Source organism: Hippoglossus hippoglossus, chromosome 14 (assembly GCF_009819705.1).
Source record: "Hippoglossus hippoglossus isolate fHipHip1 chromosome 14, fHipHip1.pri, whole genome shotgun sequence".
Classification (NCBI taxonomy): domain Eukaryota; kingdom Metazoa; phylum Chordata; class Actinopteri; order Pleuronectiformes; family Pleuronectidae; genus Hippoglossus; species Hippoglossus hippoglossus.
The window spans coordinates 7,053,904-7,078,189 of NC_047164.1; the positions used below are offsets into that span (position 1 = coordinate 7,053,904).

At 42.6% G+C, this 24,286-nt stretch overlaps 2 protein-coding genes across 2 annotated transcripts in view; one reads left to right on the plus strand and one right to left on the minus strand.

Moving 5' to 3' along the window:
- The window catches only part of nbeaa (neurobeachin a), a 92,961-nt gene extending 86,343 nt beyond the window's left edge, over window positions 1-6,618 (plus strand). Inside the window, 8 exon segments of the mRNA XM_034605922.1 lie at window positions 792-984; window positions 2,257-2,328; window positions 2,615-2,770; window positions 3,096-3,266; window positions 3,402-3,503; window positions 4,116-4,312; window positions 4,458-4,609; window positions 4,899-6,618. Coding sequence (XP_034461813.1) covers window positions 792-984; window positions 2,257-2,328; window positions 2,615-2,770; window positions 3,096-3,266; window positions 3,402-3,503; window positions 4,116-4,312; window positions 4,458-4,609; window positions 4,899-4,989 — 1,134 coding nt within the window. The 3' untranslated portion in view covers window positions 4,990-6,618.
- A 1,069-nt stretch (window positions 6,619-7,687) lies between these two features.
- On the minus strand, window positions 7,688-18,391 carry LOC117773968 (serine-rich and transmembrane domain-containing protein 1). The gene is given in 3 exon segments (XM_034605923.1): window positions 7,688-7,720; window positions 7,722-8,035; window positions 18,228-18,391. Coding segments are annotated over 2 exon segments (342 nt in total). The 5' UTR covers window positions 8,031-8,035; window positions 18,228-18,391.
- Between the last annotated feature and the right edge of the window lie 5,895 nt (window positions 18,392-24,286).

Genomic DNA, 24,286 nt, shown 5'->3' on the forward strand with positions numbered 1-24,286 from the left:
ATCCACGGCTTCCTGAAATAGTTCCTGTTTAGAATTCTTCAAATTTTCTGGCTGAATATTGGAGATAAACGCTGCTTTTTGAATGACTTCTGAATCTTTTTAACTGATTTACACTTCAGCTTTAATCTTGAACTTGCTGAACCTGATTCTGACAATTGAAGCTGCGACTCTCAGTCAGTTCCTCACTTCTCACAGGAGCTCGTACCCACTCACCAAAGTTACATAGAACAGACGTTCAGGGTGAGGAGTGGGAATGAAATCGGCTCCATTCTCCCCTTTCAAAATCAGTGAAACATCAGTTTCAAGTTTTAAGGTAAAAAAGTTGCATAGTGTTGCTTTAATATAAGTTATGGTGTGAGGAGCCAAGCTGAATGGATTTGTGACATTACATCACACACGTGTATGTAATGGTGTTTTGTCAAAGCGAGTCCCACCCCGGTGTTGGCCTGTCCGTCCCCCCTGCTCCCCTCAGCAGCACGAGGCCTCAGTGTCTCCACATCAGAGCCACATCCATGTCAACCCAAACCTGTCCGTCCTGAACCCAGACCAACCAGAGCCTCCATCTCCCCTCCTGGGCCCAGAGCCACCCTCTGTGTGTGAACCTGCTCTGACCCTGCGCTCCCACTAATATACCTTCTCCCTTCCCCTCCCTCTGACCCATCCGTTCTGTCTCTCCCTCTGCCTCCGTCGCCATCCCCCCCCCACCCCCTCCTCTCCTCCCCGACCTTCCCTCCCTCCTCGCTCTGCCCTCCTCTCTGTCCCTCTCTCTTTCTCTCTGTCTGTCTCACCAGTGTTTCCTTCCCCAGAGCCCTCTGATGTTTAAGGATCAGATGCAGCAGGACGTCATCATGGTGCTCAAGTTCCCCTCCAACTCCCCCGTCACGCACGTCGCCGCCAACACGCTCCCCCACCTCAGCATACCGGCGGCTGTCACCGTCACGTGTAGCCGGCTGTTCGCAGTCAACCGCTGGCACAACACAGTTGGTGAGTGCTCGTGTTGAGAGGAAGGATGTTGGTTTCCATGGAAATACAAAGGATACAACATTGATTGGACTGCAATTAAACTAAAATCCCAAGATCTTGTTTTTTTAGAGCTCGATCATACCAGTACCATGAGGCCACTTTAAAGATTGGAGCAGGACATGACATTATCTGATCAATATACAGCTTTGTTATTACATGGTTTTAATTTGCACCAGTGGTTTAATCTATTGAAGAGATAATGTGAGATATTGATGTTTGATGATCCAGAAACATACAGAGTTCATAATGAGGCTGGAGCGAGCGTTCGGACAATCGATAGTTCAAACAACCACAGACATTTTAATAACCAGTTTGCTTTTAAAGTCATGTATCTACGACCTGCTGGTTCCTTTGTTTAAAGCATGAACATTTGCTGCTTTTGTCTTTTTAGAATCATAATATTTTTTTAGATGATTTGTTGGACCTTTAAAATTCTAATTAAAGGTACAAACTGTGGGATTTGTATCTGACATACAATTAATACCAGCTCATGGAAGCCTGTCACGTGTATAATATGAGTGACATGTTAGTTCATGTCACTGTTAGTCATTGAGCCCATAGTTTTTTTTTTTGTATTTGATAATGTTTTATTAGTTGTTAGTCTGATTTAATCCACATCCTGTATGTTGACATGGAAATATTTTTAATTAAAGTCTAAATTAACCCAGGTAATTGACTCATTAGCGCAGCAGGCTAGGTGCAATTAACTATGCTAAAGTGATTATTGAGGGTCATGACGCAGTTTAAATGGGTTTTCTTGTTGATTGCCACATTAGGGATTTATCTTTTTCCGCCTTGGATCTTTCATCAGAGAACACTTGTTGTGTGAGAGGATGTAGTTTAGTTTAGTTTAGTTTAGTTTAGTTTAGTTTAGTTTAGTTTAGTTTAGTTCAAACAACATGTTACAAATGACATGTATGAAATGTTAAAATATATACCACACCCAAATGTAACAAAATACAAAACAGAGAAAATGAGAGTTATGTATTAGTGTAAAAGAGAAAATGGGTTTGAAAATAGATAAAGGGAAGAATATTGGCTATAAATACAGATGAATACAATGAAACAGAGGAATCCAATAAGTAAATGTGTTCATTCCACAAAGTTACTCCACAATATTTAATGGAAAATTGAAGATTCTTAGCCTCTCTAGTTTGATAATTATTCGTACTATTATATTGTGGGACAATATATGTACATGTGAGTATTTATGTAATGTTTCGATCCCTTCAGGCCTTCGAGGAGCTCCAGGTTACTCCCTGGAACAGGCTCATCATCTCCCCATCGAGATGGACCCTCTCATAGGTCAGTGCACATGCAGGTTTTACTGGTGTTAAGTTTTTAGCTCCTAAACTAAAAGCTTCTTAAAGGATAATATCTGCAGCATTACCAGCTTCCAGTCAGGATATTATCAAGGACACATTTTGCTGTGAGAAGATAATGAGGGCAGGCAGGTCACCAGCGGGACTGAAGTCAATATATTACATAATACATTTCAAAGGCTGACCTCTGAGTGTTGAGCCTCCTGCAAACGTTCCAGAACATTATTGCCTCCATTTGCCCTCATTAGCGTCTCCGTTCCCCCCCGCAGCAAACAACTCAGGCGTGAACAAGCGGCAGATCACTGACCTGGTCGACCAGAGCATCCAAATCAACACACACTGTTTTGTGGTTACCGCCGACAACCGCTACATCCTGGTGTGCGGCTTCTGGGACAAGAGCTTCCGGGTTTACTCCACTGAAACAGGTACGTTTTTGTGTTTTGTTATTGTTGAGTAGCTGTCTTGATTTGTGGATTCTGTCAGAGGTTCCACTTTAGATGTGGATCATGCAGACTTTGTATTTGCATTTGTATTTTTATTTCAATTTAATAAACCACAGGAGATTTGGAGAGGTCTTAAAATATCCATCGCTGTATTTATTAGTCCAGAGATTTAAACTAGTGACCCACTGTTCACTTACCCTCATCTTGAAGTGCATTTATATCCCAGAGAATAAAAAAAATGGATTTATAAAGAATGCGTCCACACACACACACACAGACTCACCGTCCTCCTCCTTCCTCTCCACAGGAAAGCTGACCCAGATCGTTTTTGGCCACTGGGATGTGGTGACGTGTCTGGCGAGGTCAGAGTCCTACATCGGAGGAGACTGCTACATCGTGTCCGGCTCCAGAGACGCCACTCTTCTTCTGTGGTACTGGAGTGGACGACACCACATAATAGGCGACAACCCCAATAACAGTGAGTGGCAGCGTGGTGTGAATGTTCCTGTGTGCGTGAATATGATGCTGCGAAGAGATTACTTCAATAAACAGCTTTACAGGAGTGAGGCTCTTCTAACCCGAGTTTTGTGGTGATGTGTGTTTTCTCCTTCAGGTGACTATCCTGCTCCCAGGGCGGTACTGACGGGACACGACCACGAGGTGGTGTGCGTCTCTGTCTGTGCGGAGCTGGGGTTGGTCATCAGTGGAGCTAAAGGTTTGTGTCTTTTCATAAATCTGTCTGTGCAAAAGAGAGGATTTTACATTTAGATTGAAAGGGCCCATATTTGTGTCATTTACAGGTGAGTGATTTTAATTTGGGTGTCACTACAATAGACTGATCCTATATGGCTGCATCGCCTGCTTTACCCTTCGACCTATGAAGCAAAACTATGAAGTTTTAATTCTTGGCCCGCCTCCCAAACAGTCCAGTGTTCTCTGATTGGCACGCTACATTTAGTTTTTTGACATCCACACTTTATCAAGGTGAAAAATAATTTAAACAATGTGTTAAGTATAGTAGGCGGTCTCTTTGACTTTTTTTATGCACAAAAAACACACTAAAGGAAAAGGAAAAACCACAAAAGCATAATATGGGCACTTTATAGTTTTTTTTATATTTATGTAACGTGAATTTTAAACATCAATAAATCAATGAATATCTCTTATTCTGCTCTGCCAAGACTTGAAAGCCCTTTGCTCAAGGCATTTATGATTGACTATATTAAATAAAAAAAGGAGATTCTCCACGCTTTCCCCAGATTCTGTTTTCTGAATTAATTGTATACGACAAAACCACTAACTTGCTTTGGTCTTGCTGCGTCCTCAGAGGGCCCGTGCCTGGTCCACACCATCACAGGGGACCTGCTGAGGGCCCTGGAGGGGCCAGAGCTGTGTCAGCGGCCCCGCCTCATCTCAGTGTCCAGCGAAGGCCACTGCATCATCAACTACGAGAGAGGCCGCTTCTGCAACTTCAGCATAAATGGAAAACTGCTGGCACAAATGGAGGTCAACGACTCCACACGGGTGAGGCTGTCAGAGTTGATACGGTTTACGTCAACATGATATAATATCAGAATAATGCAGCGTGTATGGATAATATCCTTATTTATAGTAGTTTCTGGAGCCTTTGAGCCTCTTTTAACCTCTTTCTCCTCTCCATCTCTTCCAGGCCATCCTGTTGAGCAGCGACGGACAGAACCTGGTCACAGGAGGTGATAACGGGGTTGTGGAAGTGTGGCAGGCGTGCGACTTCAAACAGCTTTACATCTACCCAGGCTGTGATGCCGGCATCCGCGCCATGGACCTCTCACATGACCAGAGGTGAAACAGACGGGGTGTTGTGTCAGTCAGAAGCAGATGCAGACAGTGTGACAGTTCAGACAAATTCAGGGCAGTGTTTTCTAAAAGCACTGCTGTTGTTGGGGAAAACGGGGTCACCTCCGAGGGAGAATACTGAATTATCAGAAATGAGGCAGTTATTTGAATCAAAGCTCAGATTATGTCCCAGGCCCGGAAACGAATAATAAATAAACAGATTGATTTTGTTATTTTACAGACAATTTCTATGGTTTGTTTTAAATATGTGACTTTCTGTTTGCCCTTCTCTCAGGACCCTAATCACTGGCATGGCGTCCGGCAGCATTGTGGCGTTTAACATAGACTTCAACCGCTGGCACTACGAACACCAGAACAGGTACTGAGGTCGGACGGTTTGAGGAAGAGGAAAGGAGAGAAGGACGAGAGACGAATAAAGGAGACGATGCATTCTTCTGTGTATCTGCGACACGAGGAAACGACAGGCACTGAGAGGAAGAGAAAAAAACAAGTACCGGACCTTAGGCTCTATTCTGTTGAGAAGCTTGCTGGAAAAAAAACTTCCTCCCGTGCACGCGTGAAAATACACACACGTGTGTAACCACAGACACATAATACCCCCCCCTCCCCTCCCCTTCGAAGATACACACCAAAACCTGCTAATAAACTAGACAAGACTGCAGAATGGGGAGAGAGAGCAAGTCAAGCAGACGCTGTAGAGGTCGATCGTACCCGAGCCACTCGCAGGACCGGTGCAGCTGCTGCTCCAGGTACGCTTAATGCTTCACAGACTATGAACCTAAGTTTTTCTCTCTCTTTTCTTCTCCTTGCTTTCACATTTTGTTCTGTCCTTTTCATTTGAGCGGAGGAAGACTCTGAATTTAAGACTCCTTCACTGGGTCTGAGCAGATTAGAAACGTGAACCAGCCCCACCCACTGTTCCAAAAAGCGGTGCTATTGGCTTGATCTTAAATTCACCCGTGAAAAATGGCCTGGGGGGGGGGGGTTCGATTTTTATTTTTATTTTCTCTTATTGATTTTTACCAGGTTTTTATTTCATTTTCTAATTTCATTATTCTTTTCTTTTTACCCACAGCAGGGTTAAGTCTGACGTTTCTGTAAATACGACTCTGCTTCCTTCAGAGTCCACACTAGTTCTTTCACTACACAAACTGCGCTTATCACCTTTAATTTATTAATGACTTGCTGTATGTAAAATATTGTGTAATAATTATTATAATGTTGACAAGACTGATGGTAATGGCGACAGTGTCAAGGATGGTGATTGTTTTGCCGGAGATAGTAACGATGAGGCGGTCTTGCCAGTGCCACCACGGATGACGACCACGAGACTGACATGATTTCCTTTGTATATTTGGTGATTGTTTTGTCAAATATGTACATATAGTCTTGGTTCAGGCTCGGTGGGAGACCTAATCAGCTGAACAAGACTGAAGCCGCAACGGAAACCTTCACTTACCCACATTTGTTGATTATTTAAAAAAAAAAAAGATAAGAGAATCAAATCAATGTAAAAGTTTGTTTTGTATTTGCACTTTGCACCAATCACATATCATTATTTATTAGCTTGGTTCTTTCTGGTCGGCTGCCATTTTGTTTAGGTCCATTTTTCTTTTTTCCCCTGCGGGATTATTTGTGCATTGATGTTTGTATTTAAAACGTTGAGCTCATGTGTGGTTATTAAGTTTTACAACCTCACAGTTGTAAGCAATATCATGATTCTGTAGCTGATAGAGGCGGGGGGGAGGAGGCAGGCGCCGGGATGACGTGTGGGACGTACTGTATGTGTGAAGCCATCTTGATCAAATGCGCACATGCACATACTCTATCGACAGGTTCAATTTACGTATCCAAAAAAAAAGGTTAAATATTTTTGGATCTATGAAACCCTAAAAACTATTGTATTCATGTTTTATTGCAAAGATGTAAAATATGACATGTGTGAGTTGAAAAAAAAAAAAAATGATGATAAGAAAAATAAAATATGCAAAGAATTTGATGACTTGACTTGTCATTGGTCACATGTTTGTTTTCACCGATTAAGGACGTCTGAAATAAACCCCTCTGTTTTCTGATTGTTTTTAAACTTCTGTGACAAAGATGAATGAACCTTTTTTCCAATGATTTCATCTGAATGTGAATAGTAGTTTTTACCATGTCAAAAAAAACAATATCTCACAGTATTTCTTTTTAAAATAATGTATTTTGAGCAGGAACAACCATCACTGTAGCGTTAAGCCTGGACTACCACACATGGCTGACAGCTGCATGGAGCTCTCATGCTCAGTCACTATGGAGACTGCGATCAGATGCCACATGAGCTGACAGGCAGGAGAGGGTAATCCGTTCCGCGGTAGACCTGTCTTTTCAGGAGCCGAATTTAATCTTGTAGTTCTGACACTTTTGACCCGGTCTGTCTGCAGCTGCAGTCGGAGGCTGCCGTTGCCCGTCAATACTCGACAACTTCATTCTCTCTCACCCTTCACCGCGGTCGTCCGTCTCCTTTTGTGCAACATCTTCTCAACCAACCTGGTGAATCATGAACCAATGTGGCATGTACACTCTTTTTCAAGATATATATCTTTTGCTTGGTACAAGTAAGATGAGTTACAGCATCTCTTATTGAGGCAAAATCATGCACGTCTGTACAAAGTGGTATTTTAATGCGATTTATTGCAGTGGAGTCGACTGGCATTATGAGACAAGCTGTACAAAAGATCACTTCATTTGTTCTATCGTAAATATGACAGGGACAGTACAAGAAATTACTTTTGCAAAAATGGATTAGGAAAGATATAGTTCCTCTTTTTTCCTGCAGAGGAAGGCAATTTTCAGCTTTGTCTCACCGTCCGTGAAATAGGCTCAGTCCCGCTCACACCTTGGTGGACTCACTGCGGACCACTCAGGAGGAGAGAATATGCATGCATGGAGGTAAAGTTTGTGTTTGTTGTGTCACAGAGAAGAGTGAGGAGCTAGACCCTTCATGTGTGTGCATGCTGCATGTCTGAGCACACATGCACATGGACCTACACGCCCATATGTCCTCCCCCATATCTCCCTCCCTCAGGTGGACAGTGAGGAGATGGTGGACCTCTGGACGAGATGCTACAAGTATCTCCATGTTGGTGAAGGAGCTCCCCCCTTCGCTGCTGCAGTCGGGCACCGAGGAGGAGGAGGAGATGATGTTCTTCAGCCGGTGGAGGGAGATGATGAGCAGCGTGAGCAGGAACACCAGCAGGCCGAGGAAGAGCCACACGTACACGTACACGTTGCCCGGACGTCCCGGGGACGAGGCGGCGGCCGACGTGGAGACAGAGGTTGGAGAGAAACGCAGGAAGGTCCCGTTGTCTATTGGGGAGACTCCAGTGTCATTGTGGTCCACCAGTGGGACGTCCATCCCAGACATCCTGGCTGAAACAAAAAAGAGTGTGAACTTTATTGTGAAACACATTGAACTTCAACTTTAATTATTTAAAAGACCTTATAGGAGAAGTTTTCTTTTTTATGTTTCCAGGGATTTAGCTTCTCCCTCCAGTACACTTCAGCAGGGCGGCCGCTTGCTGACACAGGAGCTTTTAACTACATCCCCAGACAACCTCCAAACGGCCTTGGCTGAGAGGCAGGATGAGGAAGGATAAGGGACACAGAGAGCACTTTGCAATTCTGATTTAATACCAGCAATTTACTACAAGAGGCCGTGATTCAGAAATCAAATAATAATTGCAAATACTAACAATTTCATCTAAAGCCCTCTTCAAGCACCAGATGGGAAGTTCAGGAAAATTAAGAAGAAGCTGATTGACTGAAAAATACTCAACTGTTATTGAACACAAATCTTTTATTTCATCGCCCCAAATGGTAAAAACGTTCCCATCTGTCATTTAGCAGTAAAATAAATATTTGAAAACACTACGTAATAAAGCAGAGGAGATTATACTAAAAAATTTTATATCTTTAATTGTTTTGTCCTTATAATCCTTATATCTACATCTTGCTTATTCTGTTATGTGGCTGATACCTTATTTCCCAGTTTAAGATACATAAAGTACATCTATCTATCTATCTATCTATCTATCTATCTATCTATCTATCTATCTATCTATCTATTTATCCAAAAGATATTTGCTGCAGAGAAAAATCTCTCAGCACAATCAATATGTTGGGTTATGTAATAATTTATTCAATCTGTATGAAATAATCTTCATCATATAATATCAGTAAATGTTCCTAAAGGTATTTCTGCAATAAAAATAAAGATTCTTGGATGTACTGGGATCAGAATTGTCAATTGATCACTAAGTATAATGCATACAAATTAATTTCTGATTACAAAAGATCCAATGGAATAGTTGTGGTCATCCAAAATGATTTTTCCATGGCTGTAGTGTATTTGATAAGTCGAGGAGCTTGTTTGATTGAGGGCCCGACACTTGACCGTCCTGTATGAGCAGTAACAGCAGGGGGAGTACTTGCCTCATCGACTGCCCGCCAGGCCTTTGGCGCCTGGAGCTGGGTCTGCTCATAAGAGAGCTTCCTTATCTGATGAAATTAAACTCCTCATAATCAGCTTTCACAAAGACGGCTGAGAGCCAACCCCTCCTCCGCCGCACGCTAATACTGCTAATAACGCTCCAGTGCAAATGACTGCAGAACCCAGATAGGAGCTGATGAGTCTGAGTGTTGAGGATGAGAGAAGTGTGTGTGTGTGTGTGTGTGTGTGTGTGAGAGAGAGAGAGAGAGAGAGAGAGAGAGAGAGAGAGAGAGAGAGAGACAGACAGACAGACAGGAGGAGAGGGAGAGCGAGGCTCCTCTGTTATTTAGGTTAGGGCCTCGTGTCTTCACTTGATCTATGACAGCGGAGACAGACACTTCAAAGGCAGGAATAATTGACCATGACCAGAATGAAAGCAAGAGGTCACACACACACACACACACACACACACACGCACACACACACACACACACACACACACACACACACACACACACACACACACACACACACACACACACACACACACACACATCTCTCTTATCTGCCAGCTTCTTCCTCTCCACTTCATGGTTATTAATTTCCCAAAGCACATGTGTGCCTGGCCACACGTTATATTCATATAGGACTTGAGTAAACAGAGCAGGCCCAACACCCCCTGTTTAATCAAGATCCATGAGTTGTTCCCTGGGAAACTGGGAAAATTCCAAGTTGTGGAAATCCATTCAGTGGTTTTTATGTGAGCTTGCAATCAAACAAACGCACAAACCAATCAACAAACTAGAATGGCACCTAGTGGAGTTTATACCTCTGCCAATGCCCAACAGTCTCCTTTGGTTCAGTGCGCACCAAATTTCCCTCACTCATAAATATCAGTCCTCGAAAGTCCATGAACGATTCCCTGGAAAATCTGTGAAAATGAAAATGAAAACTCCACGGCATATACAGCTGTATCCTTCCACCTAGATTAATGTAAATCTGTAAATTTCCATGTGTAATCTTACTATAATACTAATAATTACTAAGAAAATAACCTACAAACAAATGGACAGGGGTGAAAACATCCATAATAACTGCATGTGGGGCTCTTAAGGACTTAACCAGACTATTTCTTGTAAAACACGCGATACAGCGTGAATTTAAGATTTAGAAAACATTAAAAGCATTTTAAACGACCGACATTTCTCTACTATGTTTTATGGCACTGACACTGAAGTGTTTGTGTGTCTGTGCTCTCACAGAGATGATGTCACATTGGATAATGAGCTATGTTTCCTTATATTGGACGTAAATATGATTAATGTTGTTGCAACAGTTCCTCCTGTGAACAGTCCGATTGGGTAGAAACCATAGACTTTGTATGAAGAGGGAGAAACACTGTGTAAAACACTGCAGGAGGTGAAAGGGGACAGAAACCTGCAGGTGTCCTCAAGTGGTTCTTCTTATGTGTCTCATTGTCCACGTCATCAGTGGCAGCAGCTGCAGCAGCGGAAGTGACGCATCAGCTTCAAGGTAGGCAGCTTCAAAACATTTAGCGCTAAATGTCGGAGTTTAACTGAGTCCAATCTGAACGGAAATACACGACACACACATTTTTTGATTCACCGTGACTTATATGGTCCGATGATGAGGAAGTGCGCAAATAAACCTCCATCACCCGCTTGGAAAGTGTAGAGGAAACACGCATCTTCTAATTCCAGAACCTGATCGAGAATCATTTGTAGGTTTTCTTCAGTATCACAGCGATTCATTAAAAGTTATCAGTATGTTTGATGTATGTAGCAAACAGTAATAGCAAGTAGGTAATTCGGCGTAGTTAATTATTCAAAACATGAACAACTGAAGGGCAAAGAACGGGAATCAAAAGTTTTGAGTGACCTGTAATTGTAAAACATAATATTTTAAAATAAAAAGGAAACAAGATTTTCCCTTTTATTTTCTTTAAAGTTACTTTTCACCTATTAATGATTTATTCAAGATCATATTTATTATGAGCAATTTGTGAGCGATACAATAACAAGCAGCTGATTTAGTCTTTTGTGAGATTTATGAGCATATTGAGGGTTATTCTCTACAAGTATACTTCATATTATGTTCAAAAACCAAACTCTGATATTTCTTCATATGTTTGTACCGGACATAAATCTCAAATTTCGTTTATTATGGTCCTAAGAAGTCTTAAATTGAACATATTTAAACCTGCACAAACCCTGTAACAGTTATGTTTGTGTTGCACCAGTGTTTCATTCAGAGTCTGACTTGTCAGTGCTGCTCCAAAACTTTTCTTAATCTGCCATTGTGTAAAATGGCTTTTGAAGTTTAAGCCAGCCGCTCTTGTCCCCTAACTCGTTTTCTTCATCTCCATTTATTCCCTCTCTTTTATTCTCTTTTTCCCTCCTCCTCCTCCTCCTCCTCCCTGTTTGTCTGGATGGTGAAGTCGACAAGATCTTTGCTCTCTGTTTAATTTGCAGCCTGCTTTACCTTCAGGGAGATACACAGCCTAATGAGGAGCGATGAATGATGGCCGCACTCTTCTTCTGTTGTGGCATGCTCTCTTCCCCCAACTGTGTTTTCTTTATCAAATACTCCCATGATGCTCCTCGCAGACCAATGAAAAGCTCTCTTGTCTCTTTCTCTCCTCCAATTTTTTTAAATGGATGTATTGATACTGCATGTCGCCCTTACCCCCCCTCATCAAATTTCATCCCTGAAATGTTTTGATAATCTGGTTTTGGTATTTTTAACAACAATTTCTATGAGAGTTTAAATGCAGATGTTAAAAAAGGTCTATCTTTCATTTTTATTGTGAAACCCAACCTGAATTTTACTCCCCCACCTCCTCACACGCTCTACATGTCTCCACCTCTATCTGCCTCCGCTCCTCCATCCCCCCCTTGTCTCTCCCTCATCTTTTCTGCTCCGTGCAGGTTGCTGACGGTAATGATTTGTTGTTTTGAAATCTGTGATGAAGCTCGTTCATTGTGCGCAGAAGTGGCTGATAATTGTGCTTAATGATGCTTTTTGTATCCAGGCAACGTGGCGCATTCAGTTATTTTTCAAGCTAATCTACTTTGAGAGGGCAGGCCACGCCGTCCTGCTGAGGCTGTAGAGGTCACATACATACACACTCGCCTACGTATAATGAACAGGGTAATACAGAGAACACCACGAGCAAATTGGGAAAATGATGCATCTTTATTGAGGAAAATTATATAAATGGCTTGACTTTTTTTAACCAAATATTTTATTCTTGTGTCTTAAAGGTCATTAATCTTCTGCTTTCTGAGTTCCCTGCCCTAGAAACACGGCCACATTCGCACTCTCTAGAGAAGGATTCAATAAAAAATTTTAAAAATCCATTATCGATTCTTAAAATCCTGACATTGATCTTTGCATCTACAACTTTTCTCAATAAAAATCTGCACTGAATGTTAAGAATGCGCAGTGGTTCTTTGTTATGAGGTTTACATGGTGCACAAACTGAGTTTTTTAAATGTGTATTAAAGACGATAGCCTTGTCATGACAGTCTTGTAAAATGTGACTGCGAATTGTCCAACTCTTTAAAAACTTACTGAAATTGACTCCGCATGAAGAGATAATGTCTCTAGCTATGAGACGTGAGGCGGCGGAGGTGGAGTGACCAGTGTGTGGACTGCTAACACTGTCTAACCCGCAGCTATCAACACAAACTACAGATTAATCAGTGGGCGGACTATCTGTCCTGCCTGTGCTCAAAGTGGTCATTACACTGTGCTTCAAACTGTCATTACTGCTACTGACTGTCCATGTGTAGCAATTACTTTTAAAAATAGGCACAATGATAATACCCTTATAAGTGGTCCGGGTTTCTTATTCTTCTTGCTCAATGCATGCACACGAAATCAAAAAATATAGATTTATCATGTTTCAAGTGTGAATGTGTTTTCACTTTAGCCTATAATGTGCATAATTTTATATTTAAGGAAACATCACTGTTGCCTACATGGTGATTGTAATAGATAAAGCCTGAGAACCACATAACCAACATTAATATTTATTTAATGTAACTACATCATCGAACCTCTAACAACCAAATTTCACACCCTCATAGGTATCAGTCTCCTAAACTGTTTTCATCTAGTTCCAAGAATGATTCCCAGAGAAATCGGTGAAAATGTCAAAAAACCCACCCTATCTTGCTAGTCCTAGATCCGCTGCTTGATGTGAATCTGCACCAAACTTAAATGGGTTCTTCCCTGATCCCTACCGCTTCCTTCCACCAGGTTTTGTGTTAATAAATCCAGTAGTTTCTGTGTAATCTTGTTCACAAACAAACTATAAGTACTTAATAACAAAAAAACGGACAGAGGTGAAAACATAACCACCTTTGCAGAGGTAACCATTCAAAAATACATTACAGTTTACATTCAGACATTCACCTTGGGCTTCTTCTTTTTGGTGTTTTGTGTATTTCCCATGGACTTCAACATGTGGACTGGAGGAATTGACCCAACAACCTTGCGATTAGTGGACCGACCCACTCTCCCCCCTAAGCCGCATGAATTGAATCAGAATCCGGAGATTAGAGCTGTGTTGTTTTCTCTTGTTTGAAAAAGGTGTTTGCTCTTTGTCGTGTTGAAGGTTTCGAGCCTGTTTCACCTCTGACCACATTATCCCCATCTAACTTCTACTTTAATATCACTGAAGCCAGGTGAGGATTTTCATAGTGTTGAGTTGTTATTTGTGTGATCTTCTGTTGTGAGGCTGTTTATTTCTGTGACTTTGCTTGGTCTTGAGTTTTCTCTCCAACATGTCCTTTTGACTGTTGGTCCTTGAGGTGTTAAATCCATCCAGCTGATCCTTGTCTCCCTGCTGCTTCACTTCTCATCCCTCATTCCTGCCCCGACTCTGTTCTCTTATCAGCATTTCTTTTTCTGAGAGCAGGAAACACAAATCGTGCCACCTCTTTTTTTTTTCTTTTTTTTTATCTCTCTCCCGCTAATCTGTAATCTCATTTGTTCTCAAATTTCTGTAACAAGAGCCTGGCTGAATTTCAGCTTTTTAGCTTTTAGCTGTTTTATCAGCTTGACACTTTGTGACTTTTAATAAGAATAGCTTTTAAGAAAGAACATTCCTGAGAGTTTAAAGGTATTTTTTGGCAATTCTCCTGTATTGATAGGATAGTAAGTATGAATAGTATACTTTATATTAGTAACCATAGGCTAACCTCCTCCAGTGTCGCCATGTTTTTAACGTTACAGAATTTATTCGGTCTGACTTCTGTGGTGGTCTCCCAATACTCCAGTAACATGCAAGGTAGAGGCATAGTACATAGAAAGTACGTGAATGATCCTCTCATAACTGTTGGTTGTCTAAGCGAACGCGTGGCTAAAAATCGATTATTTCTCTGGCTCATTGAATCATTCAGCAGAAACTCTTAAAGTTGAGCTTGCTTCAGTTAAAAGGTTAAATTCAAACAATGTTCTTGCCGTCATTGTCCAATTGACAGAGGAAATAAATCTCGCCTGGTCTCAGCGGCTCCTCCACTCGCCCTCTGAGCAGATGAGGCCTTTTGAAAGCATGAAAGGCCGCTCTGTCGGACCGCCGCAGCAGAATAATGGAAGGTGGCAGTAGCTGCTGCTCTCAGAGGTAAAGGGTAATGACCTGACTGGTCTTCAAGAGCCACTCATTGAGACTGGGCATCACCTGAGTCTGGAGTTATTCTACTTTCCTTTGACTTGAACATCTCTGCTCTTGTTTAACAACTTAAAGTGTCTGCTCCTCTGTGGCCAGTCAGGTCCATGTAGAGTTCAGGTGTTTGAGGCTGTTCTTCCTTTTCAGTCTCCTCGTTCTCCTGTTCCCTCCCGACTCCACTCTCACAGCCTGCAGCTTCTCCATGAGATCTCACTGAAGTGCGCTTGCTTTTCATTCTCATCTATGACTTATTTTTACCTCTGTCAGCAGCTTTTAAAACATTCTCTGTAGCCTTGGTTATCTACTACACATTCTTCAAACCAGGCTGTCTTCAGTGAATTTCTCTGTAGCTGTGTCTCCATTCAGGGGCTGCATCCTTCAGAGCCTACATTTAAAGAAAGCTCCTTCCAATGCGACCAACAAGTGTGTCCTTCCATCCCAGAGAAACAAAGGCTCCAAGGGTGGATCCTTCCTGGCCCAACCTATCCTAGGATTCATTGCTCTTAAGTGACAAACTGGTTTTCAAAGAGGTAATGGTGCCGGCAAGCAACAAGATGTTTACGCTTCAACTCAATTGAACAGCTAACGGCTACACATAACAAAACAAGGGGCTATAAAACTTTCTTGTCGTGTCCAACCTCAGCTCTTTATGGGCAACAGCAGTAAGGTCGGGACGAGCTTAGTAATTCTGAACAAAAGCCTCTATAGACCAGACCGTCTCATTTCGGTTCTGCCTTCACAGTCTGTCCACAAGGGAGGTGGTCTTCTTGGGCTGGGTACACTGCGTCCTTTGAAGGATGCAGCCCCTGAATTGAGTTCCGCAGCTTTCTTCTGTTTCTGCTCATTCGACTCTCAAAGCCCCTTTTTGTCCCGATCAAACTCTTTCTTGAGCGTCGCGATCTCTGCAACTCGCTCCTCCGACAATCTCATCTCATCCTGTGCACGTTCAGCCAGACTCCCCCTGAGACTTTGTGACGCGTCGCTTCCTCTGCTCCACTTTCTCAATCTGCTCCTCACCCTCTTTCGTTTTTTCTCATCATCTCCTTATAATCTTTTCACTGTGCTGTGTATAATCTGCCCAGTTTGTTTTATCTAATTTGTCCTATTGACATGAATATTCAGTGCTCATGGTGTTTTATTACACATTAAAATAGAAGATTTTCTGTTTCCATTGATAAAATGTATCACAAGGAATACAGCTTAATTATTTTCAACACTTGTTATTAACACTTTGTCCACTCGGGGCCAAACATAGTCCGTCATAAACTCGTTACAGTTTCCAATTAAACCTTCAGCTCTCTTTTGATGACAGAAAATAGCCCTGGCAATTACTGGGAATTTTTACAGTCCGTGCATGCAGCTTATGCAAATATTTACTGAAACCCAAACTTCTGAGAGAGAGAGAGAGATTCTGTTGTCTGTTCAGTTCACAGCTCTTCGCTTCATGAATAATGGAGAAGATCCATGTGTGGCAAAATGTCATGGCATTTGGACCATATTCTTTGTGTGTGTGTGTGTGTGTGTGTGTGTGTGTGTGTGTGTGTGTGTGTGTGTGTGTGTGTGTGTGTGTGTGTGTGTGTGTGTGTGAGCGTGCACTTTCTCATACTATATTCAAACCACATGCTCAAACTAAGACAAGCGGAGCCTGTAGCAGATATACAAGTGATATTCAATTCTCATGCATGCGCATATGTAAAAAATGCCAAAGATTTGTCTCACACACACACACGTGCACATGCTTAGTTCAAGCAGCAGATTGCCAGGAGATAACAGCGTAGCCTGAATTTCAAACATGTTCCATTTCTCATATTCTGAGCCAGATCAGCTGAGAACAGACCTGAGGCTAAACCACATGAATTCCAAATCGCCTCAGCAGGCCTAAATACCACAGATAACCCATAGAGAGGTCAGAGATAATCAGGAATGATGAAAGTACCTGATGTTTCGCTATCTGCCTGAAACACACTTTTGTGCTATTTCTCCCCCAGTTTGGTTTGTTTCAGTTTTAGGCTCAACGTGATGTCTCTGGCTGTGTGTAAATATGAATATTAAACGTTAGGAAACAGAGGTGGAATCTTAATGAGCTTACAAAACAATAAACTGATTGTTTTTATTCATCACGTTTACATTTGAATGGAAAATCCCACAGCGCACCTGAGTGCCCTCAAAGCAACTGCAAGGGTAGAACACGGCCGTTCAATCATCGTCTGACTCTCAGATATTAAATGCATGAAAAGGGAAGATTTCCAAAATTAGTGAAAGAGCGGCAACAGGGGTTAAAACCAGAGATCGTTATGAATAGTTCGTATTGGACATTTTTTTTGGTCAGTGGCCAGTGTAGATAATGAGCTCATATTGTGTGTGTGTGTGTGTGTGTGTGTGTGTGTGTGTGTGTGTGTGTGTGTGTGTTTTTGTCACCTCACCCCTGTGGTGAAGTGTATTTTTGCACCTCGTTCTGATATCTGTTAATTACTCCTGATATTTCTGAGTTGCCAATAAATCCGATACTGAATCGCGTTTTGGACTCTTGTTCTCGGAAGGGGGTGAATAATGAATCTGAATATTATTCAAATCGCAATATGGCCCAAGTGCATTATTCAAATCGCAATATGGCCCAAGTGCAAAATCCAAATCGCAGGAGCTGCAGTTCTTTTGATAAAGGTTGGACGTGTCACAACACACCATGGTGGATGAAGCGGTGTGGTGCTGCAGACATGCCCCCGGCCTACAAATCATGTTATCAGGACTTCAGGGAACAGGCATGTTCTCTGCAGACCTCAGCAAAAATCCCACCATTATCATTTCCAGAGAAAATTAGATGAAAAAAATCTCAATTCCCTCTGAAAATTGTGACTTTTCATTGCATGTCCCTCAGCTCTTGTGTCCATCATGATGACCAGGGCTAGTCACACTTTATCTTAAGCACAAACAGACCTGCTCTTGTTCTCAAAGGGACATTTGTATGCCCCCCCCTCTCTTCGTCTCTTCGTCTCTCATCACTCATCACTCACTCCTTCCCTCTTTTTCTCAACTGCCACCTTTTGAAGCCAGCTCCTTTGCAAAGTTGCTGAATTTAAGTATACGGATGGATAACCCCCCCTCTGTCCTTGTTAACTGCACACCTCAGCTGCTGATAAGTCTCGGAGCATTTATACATTTTCTCCTCCTTCCTTTGTTACTATTTCATCTTTGCTTTTACTGTACCCGTCTTCCCTTTGTTTTCTCGCGACAGCTCTGCAGGCAGTGACAAATCGCTGAATAAAGTTTCTGCCATCTGAATGGAGACTGATTATTTAAGCTTTTTTTTTGCATTCGGCAGGAATCCCCCCTGTCCTCTAACAGATCAGATTAATACCGTTGTTAACTCATTTCATAAAAAGCTGTCTGAAGCATCAGCTACATATGTGAAATCGTTTTTTAAAAAAAGAGCTACACACCTTTTTCTTTTGTTCACGTCGTGCAGAAATCCATCCCGTTGTGTTTGGTCTTTCAGCCGAGCAAAACGGATCTGTTGCCCCGAGATCTTCTCTGTGAGCCTCTCTCCCTCCCTCCCTCCCTCTTTTTCTCTCTCTCTCTATCTCTCTCTCTCTCTCTCTCTCTCTCTCTCTCCCTCCCTCTTTCTCTCTCTCCCCCTCTCTCTCTCTCTTTCTCTCTCTGTTTCTGTCATTCAATGTGACACACACACACACACTAACTACCGCACACACTCACAGACACACAACACTTCAGCAGGAGAAGACAATGTCAGACCCTTTCTGTGAGCAGGCTCTCATTCAGAAAGGGAACAGACAGCGCCTGCAACTGAGCGGCTGCAACTAATGAATGACACTGATGTTTTTTTCCATAGTAGAGAAGTGGTGAAGAGGAGAGAAGAGAGGGAGTAGTGCTCACTCTAATCCCATCCCCTCCCTCTCTCTCTCTCATTCTCTATGTGTGTGTGTGTGTGTGTGTGACTCAGTCCGTCTCCACCCTCCCACTTTTGTCGTCACCTTTGAATAACGATCACATCAACAGGCAAATCTGCTCCTCTGTGTGTTTTTTGTTTTTGTCTCGTTCTAACTGAGCAAACACTCGACACAGTGAGGCCGTTCAATAACTAGTCGAGTTAGAGGGCAGACAAATCCAAAGCAGGTCATGCAGGTCGATAAAGGGTTCAATTAAATTGATCAATAAATCAGTGTCTGCCATCACTCCCCTCCTTCCTTCCCTCACACACACACACACACACACACACACACACACACACAAACGATTGAGCCATTTCTCATATTTGTGTGTGTGGTACAGCCTCGCTCTCTGCTGTCAGCAACCTGCGTCAGTAGACAGTATCCAGCGGTGAGCAATATAACCATCTGCCGACTGAACTGTTCGGATGAGACCGTCAGATCGACCCTTTTGTAAGAAAAGTTTAACCCCCCTCAGTGTCTCACCGCTGCTCTCCATGACTCCCTTCATCTTCAAGCTCTTATCTTTTCTTTTACTTTGCCTCTCTTCCTCTTCCTCCTCTTATCCCTCCTCTAAACAGTATCTGTAAAAAGCGGCTGAGCAAACCTGCTCTCTAGAACTGCAAAGATTTCAATTCGGAGACGAGCATATGCTGAAAGAAATCACTCACTTAAATACTTGAGGTGGATAAAAAGATATTCATCAATAATCGATAAACAAAGATGATCCAATTCTCTAAAGCTAAACTGTTCAGCACTGGATGACTCAACACATACAGACTCCTTATGAAAGGGCCAGTTCCAGCAAATAATTTAAAGAAACTCACTCACCCGAAGCAGGATGAAGCCATAAGGATTTACTGTAGTGTATTTGGACAGATTTTGAAAAATGCATCTGCAGTTTCTGCCTCCAACGCAGCACGATGGAGGTTGGATTGTTTGTGGTGCTGGCAGCATTGATGATATTTTAAAGAAGACAGCTTCTCTGTGAAGCTCAAGTTCAAATGAGCAGTAATCACCAAGCTGAGGCTGATGATGTATACCAAAGGTATTTGGTCCATTTGCCCAAAGTCCATCCATCCATTATCTATACACGAGGGGTCTGGAGGGGAGGGTACCCCCTGGACAGGTTGCCAGGACTGACACATGGAGATAAACAACCACTCACACCTATGTACCATTAACCTGCATGTCTTTGGACTGTGGAGGAAGCTGTAGAAAACCAATGCAGGCTCGGTGAGAACATGCAAACTCCACATAGAAAGCCACTGGCCACGCATAGACTGTATTTGGTTTTAATAAGTTATTCGATACTTTAAAAATGAGGTGAAACGTACTGATTGAGAGCTGAGACTGACTCACGATTGGCAGAGCACAACTCCATCCAACTATGACTACGTGGACACCGAGCAAGATGGCTGCCTTCATAACCGTGATATTTTGGCTTCATTTCTGGATAGCGGGAGGAAGTGGAGATGCGTTCATCAAGTTTGGATGTGTTTGCTTTTGTATACATTCTGAGATATTGAAATTAAAAAGTGAAACATTAGACGTGCTGGTGGAAGTAGTGGAGACATCAAAGGATCCCCAGAGACACCGAACTCATCCTCCCAGGACCACAAATGTGTTAACACAATGTCCCATCATTCAGTCTGGACCAAAGTGATGGACCCACAGACCAACATGGCCATCGCTTGTACGGCTATTTCAAAAGTAGAAGGGGGTCAAACAGCTGTTATATAAAGAATCACATAATAAACACAAGACAGTTTTTTATATTGCTTTGACTAATCAATATGCTGTCTGTGTTTTTAGTTTTCTTTAATAGAGAATTGTTCCAGTTGAGAAAACATCTGTCATATGGCTGAGCTGACCCTTTAAAGTGCTTTACTTTGATTGTAACTAATTTGGGAACGAAAGCCTCCAAATACGATTCAGTCCCTTATGATCAATAATCCATTTTGTGTGCGTGTCTGTGAATCTCAAGCATGAGCTTGTTTGCATCTTAATGGGATTCATGAAAGTGTTGAGTGTGTGGCAGATGACACCTGTCCCTGCTCTGCGAAGGGGGGGGAAAGGCACCTCCCCCTCCGCAGATGCCTCCGTCTTTTGCCATCTGCCCCGCTGACACCGGCTCTGCAGGGTAACGGCGGCAGGAGAGAACAGAGAGAGCGCAGAGATAAGAGGGAGACGACTTTATTTCACATCCAAACCCAAGCAGCGTTCACTAACATCATCACATGGCTGCTATTCATGTGCACTTCAGACAGAAATTTGACAGCCATGCGGAGAGGTCTGGGATTCATCTGATGAGCGTGGTTCTGTGAATATTTTCTTAATCTGCAGCCTCCAAAAAAGAAGAAAAAAAACAAATGTTGATAAATATTTTAATGAGACGCTGTTGGCAGTTTCACGGATGTTGACACAGTGTTGAGGGAGAAACCAAGGACGGAGGGAAGACACATGTAACACAATGTAATTATTACATTGTGTACAATATTATTATGTATTCCCCAGCCCCTTTACCCGAACCTTAACCATTACAACTAAATGCCTAACGTAAACCTAATTCTACCCTTAACTCTAACTAAAACCTAAACTTAAACCTAATTCAAACCTTAATCCTAACCTAAACCTAATTCTAAACTTAACCTAATTCTAACCTAATCTAATCTAAACTAAATTTAATTCTAAATTTAACCCTAAACCTAATTCTAACCCTATCCTAACCTAAACTCAATTTTAACCTTATCCCTGACCTAACCTAACCTAACCCTAATTCTTACCCTAACCCTAACCCTTATTCTAACCTTAACCCTAACCTAACCTAAACTAAACCCAATTCTTACCCAAACCTAGTTCCAAGTCTTAACCCTCAAACAGTCCATTAAAAGGGGGTCTGAAATTGAGGACCGTCCTAAATTTCCTAACTTTCCCAAAATGTCCTCATAGGTTGTAGGCTCAAAATGGTCCACACACACACACACACACACACACACACACACACACACACACACACACACACACACACACAGTGTTCCTTATTTTCCTAAAGAGGGGAATATGTTTGGCAAAGCTAATTAGGCTGCACGAGCACATGTGCTTGTGTCTGTGCAAACTCAAGTAGTGTTCTTGTGTGCTTTTTTGTTGCCTGTGTGTGTGTGTGTGTTTGTGTGTTTACGCGAGAGAGGACTGCGGGATGGAGATAAGAGCTTTGGCCTCAGCTGGCTTTTGTCACTAATCCCAGAGGGCGAAGAAGTGGCCGCCGTTTCCGTGTCATTCCCTGATATCCCGGGCCCGTTCTGACTCCCTGCCATCCTCCCGCTGCCCTTGTGAGGACACCAGCCTCTGCACGGCATGTTAATGAGGCGGGGACGTGCAGCTACGGGGACTGTTTTGGGCCAGAGTGTGTGTTTGTGGTTTGACGTGCTCATCCTGCTAACCCTGTGGGAACATCGTTAAACCTTGAGATAACACACAGGAAAGTGTTGAGGAATTAGTTGCAAGCATTTTAGAAGTTCTTGTATTTCAGATGCAGCAGTGGATATGGTTTACATCTCCTTTGCACAGCACCCCACAGAGAGAGAGGCTCCCGAAAGCTACATTTAAGACTGAGCACAGGAAATCTGACTCTTTCACTTGTCTCCTCCTTGTTGCAGTAGCACGGGATCGCTGCATCCCCGAATCTTGAGGACACGCTTGGAATTTTAAACATTTTCTCCATGCCTCCAAGATATCACGCAGAATTATTTGTGATCTTCAGTGTCGGATAAAAAAAAAATATCCTGAACATCTTGACGTCAGCACTGGGCTCCAGCTTTTCGTCTCATTGCGGCGTCAATCTAAGTGATGTCCACAGATCGGAGGGCATGGAGCCGTGAGTGAGTGACACTCTCCTACATTGACTCACATTACAGCAGCCTGACAGGCAGGTAGTTGTCCAGAATAACAATGAGAGAGGTGGCAGTGCAATATCGACACAGTCCCAAAGGACATCTCCCATGGGTAGAGAATCTAAAACGACAGGACCCAATTTACTAAAACATGTCTGAGTGGGGGAAAAAAAAAAAAATCCCACCTGAAACCTTTTAAAAACACTGTTCTGTTAAAACCTGTGCCACTAATTTTGACCTGTCCCTCTGAAGGGCACAATCTAAATTCATGAAAGAGAGGAAGAAAGGAAAAAATGTCCTCAAAGTCAGATTCATTTGAATATATGAATAATTTAGTGCACCAAAAGATTTTGGGCCCTTAAATTGCAAAATAAAAAAAGCTGTTACTCTTCAGACATTCATAATTCATATGTTCCACGGCTCGGGCTGGGAAAGACGGGGGGGTAGGGGGGAGATATGTGATGTACACGTTCGCCGTGGCACGTCGAGATAAAACAAGTCTGCAGTGCAACACTTTGTCTTTCTGTGAGTCGGTTTACGACTTTCTGCACTTCAGTGGGTTTGGAATCGTATCTTTCCTGCTCCTCTCGGTCGACGTCTTCCTCTGTGATTCTCTCTGAGTAGTTAATTAACAACAAAAAAATAAATAAAAATGGCAGCGGATTCCAAAAAGTAAACAACTAAACTTTCATCAATGGTTTGTGGCATTATTGTGACTCACTCTGATATTCCATCAAATGATGCCCTCTGGTTACAGATTGGTTAAACAGCCTGTGTGTGTGTTGTGTCATCCAGATTTAAGCCGCTCTCCTTTTTTACCGATAGATAAACTGCCTGTTGGTTATTTTGAACCCGTGATCGCTGCTGCTCATATTTCATGCAGTTTGTTGTTGTTTGTCGGGGGGGGGGGGGGGCGGTTGGGGGTTGAGACTCTTCCCAGACACATATTAAATGATTTTTTGCAGTTCACTGAAACCCCCCCTGCAGTTTGGCACATGATGACGCGCCCTCTCTGGCGTTCTGCAGTTGGTCTCGTGTTGCTTTGATAATTCCTCGTCCTTTAACCTGACCTGACCCATATTTACTTCTGCCAAAGAGGTTATGTTTTCATCCCTGTCTCTTTGTTTGTTTGTCAGCAGGACTACACAAAAACTACTGAATGCCATTTCACAAGATCTGGTGGCGGGATGGGACACGGGCCAATAAAGAACCTATTAAACTTTGGCGTGCGAGATGGGACATTGTTTTGACATTTCCACCAATTTCCCAGGGAATCATTCTTGGATCTTGGTGAAAGAAATCTGGCATATTTCGAGTGTTGGACTAATATCAATGAGTGTGTGCAATTTGTTGAGGCTTGATTAAATGTAAGGGAACTGCTGGGTCTTGGTGGAGCTACGTGCTCTGGATGGAGAAGGATAGCAGATGACAGAGATCTCACCAATCGGAGGAAGGTTCCTGAGGTGGCACTAAAAGTTGTCATCGGCCAAGGAGGTTGTGTTTAGCATCTGCATTTGTTCGTTTGTAAAGAAGTTTAAGCAAAAACAGATTAACCACAAAGCGTGGTGGACGGTTGGGGTATGAGTCATAAAATCCATAAAACTTTGATGTGAATCCAGGAATTGTTTTCCACTCTCTCTAAAATTGCAAGATTGGGCA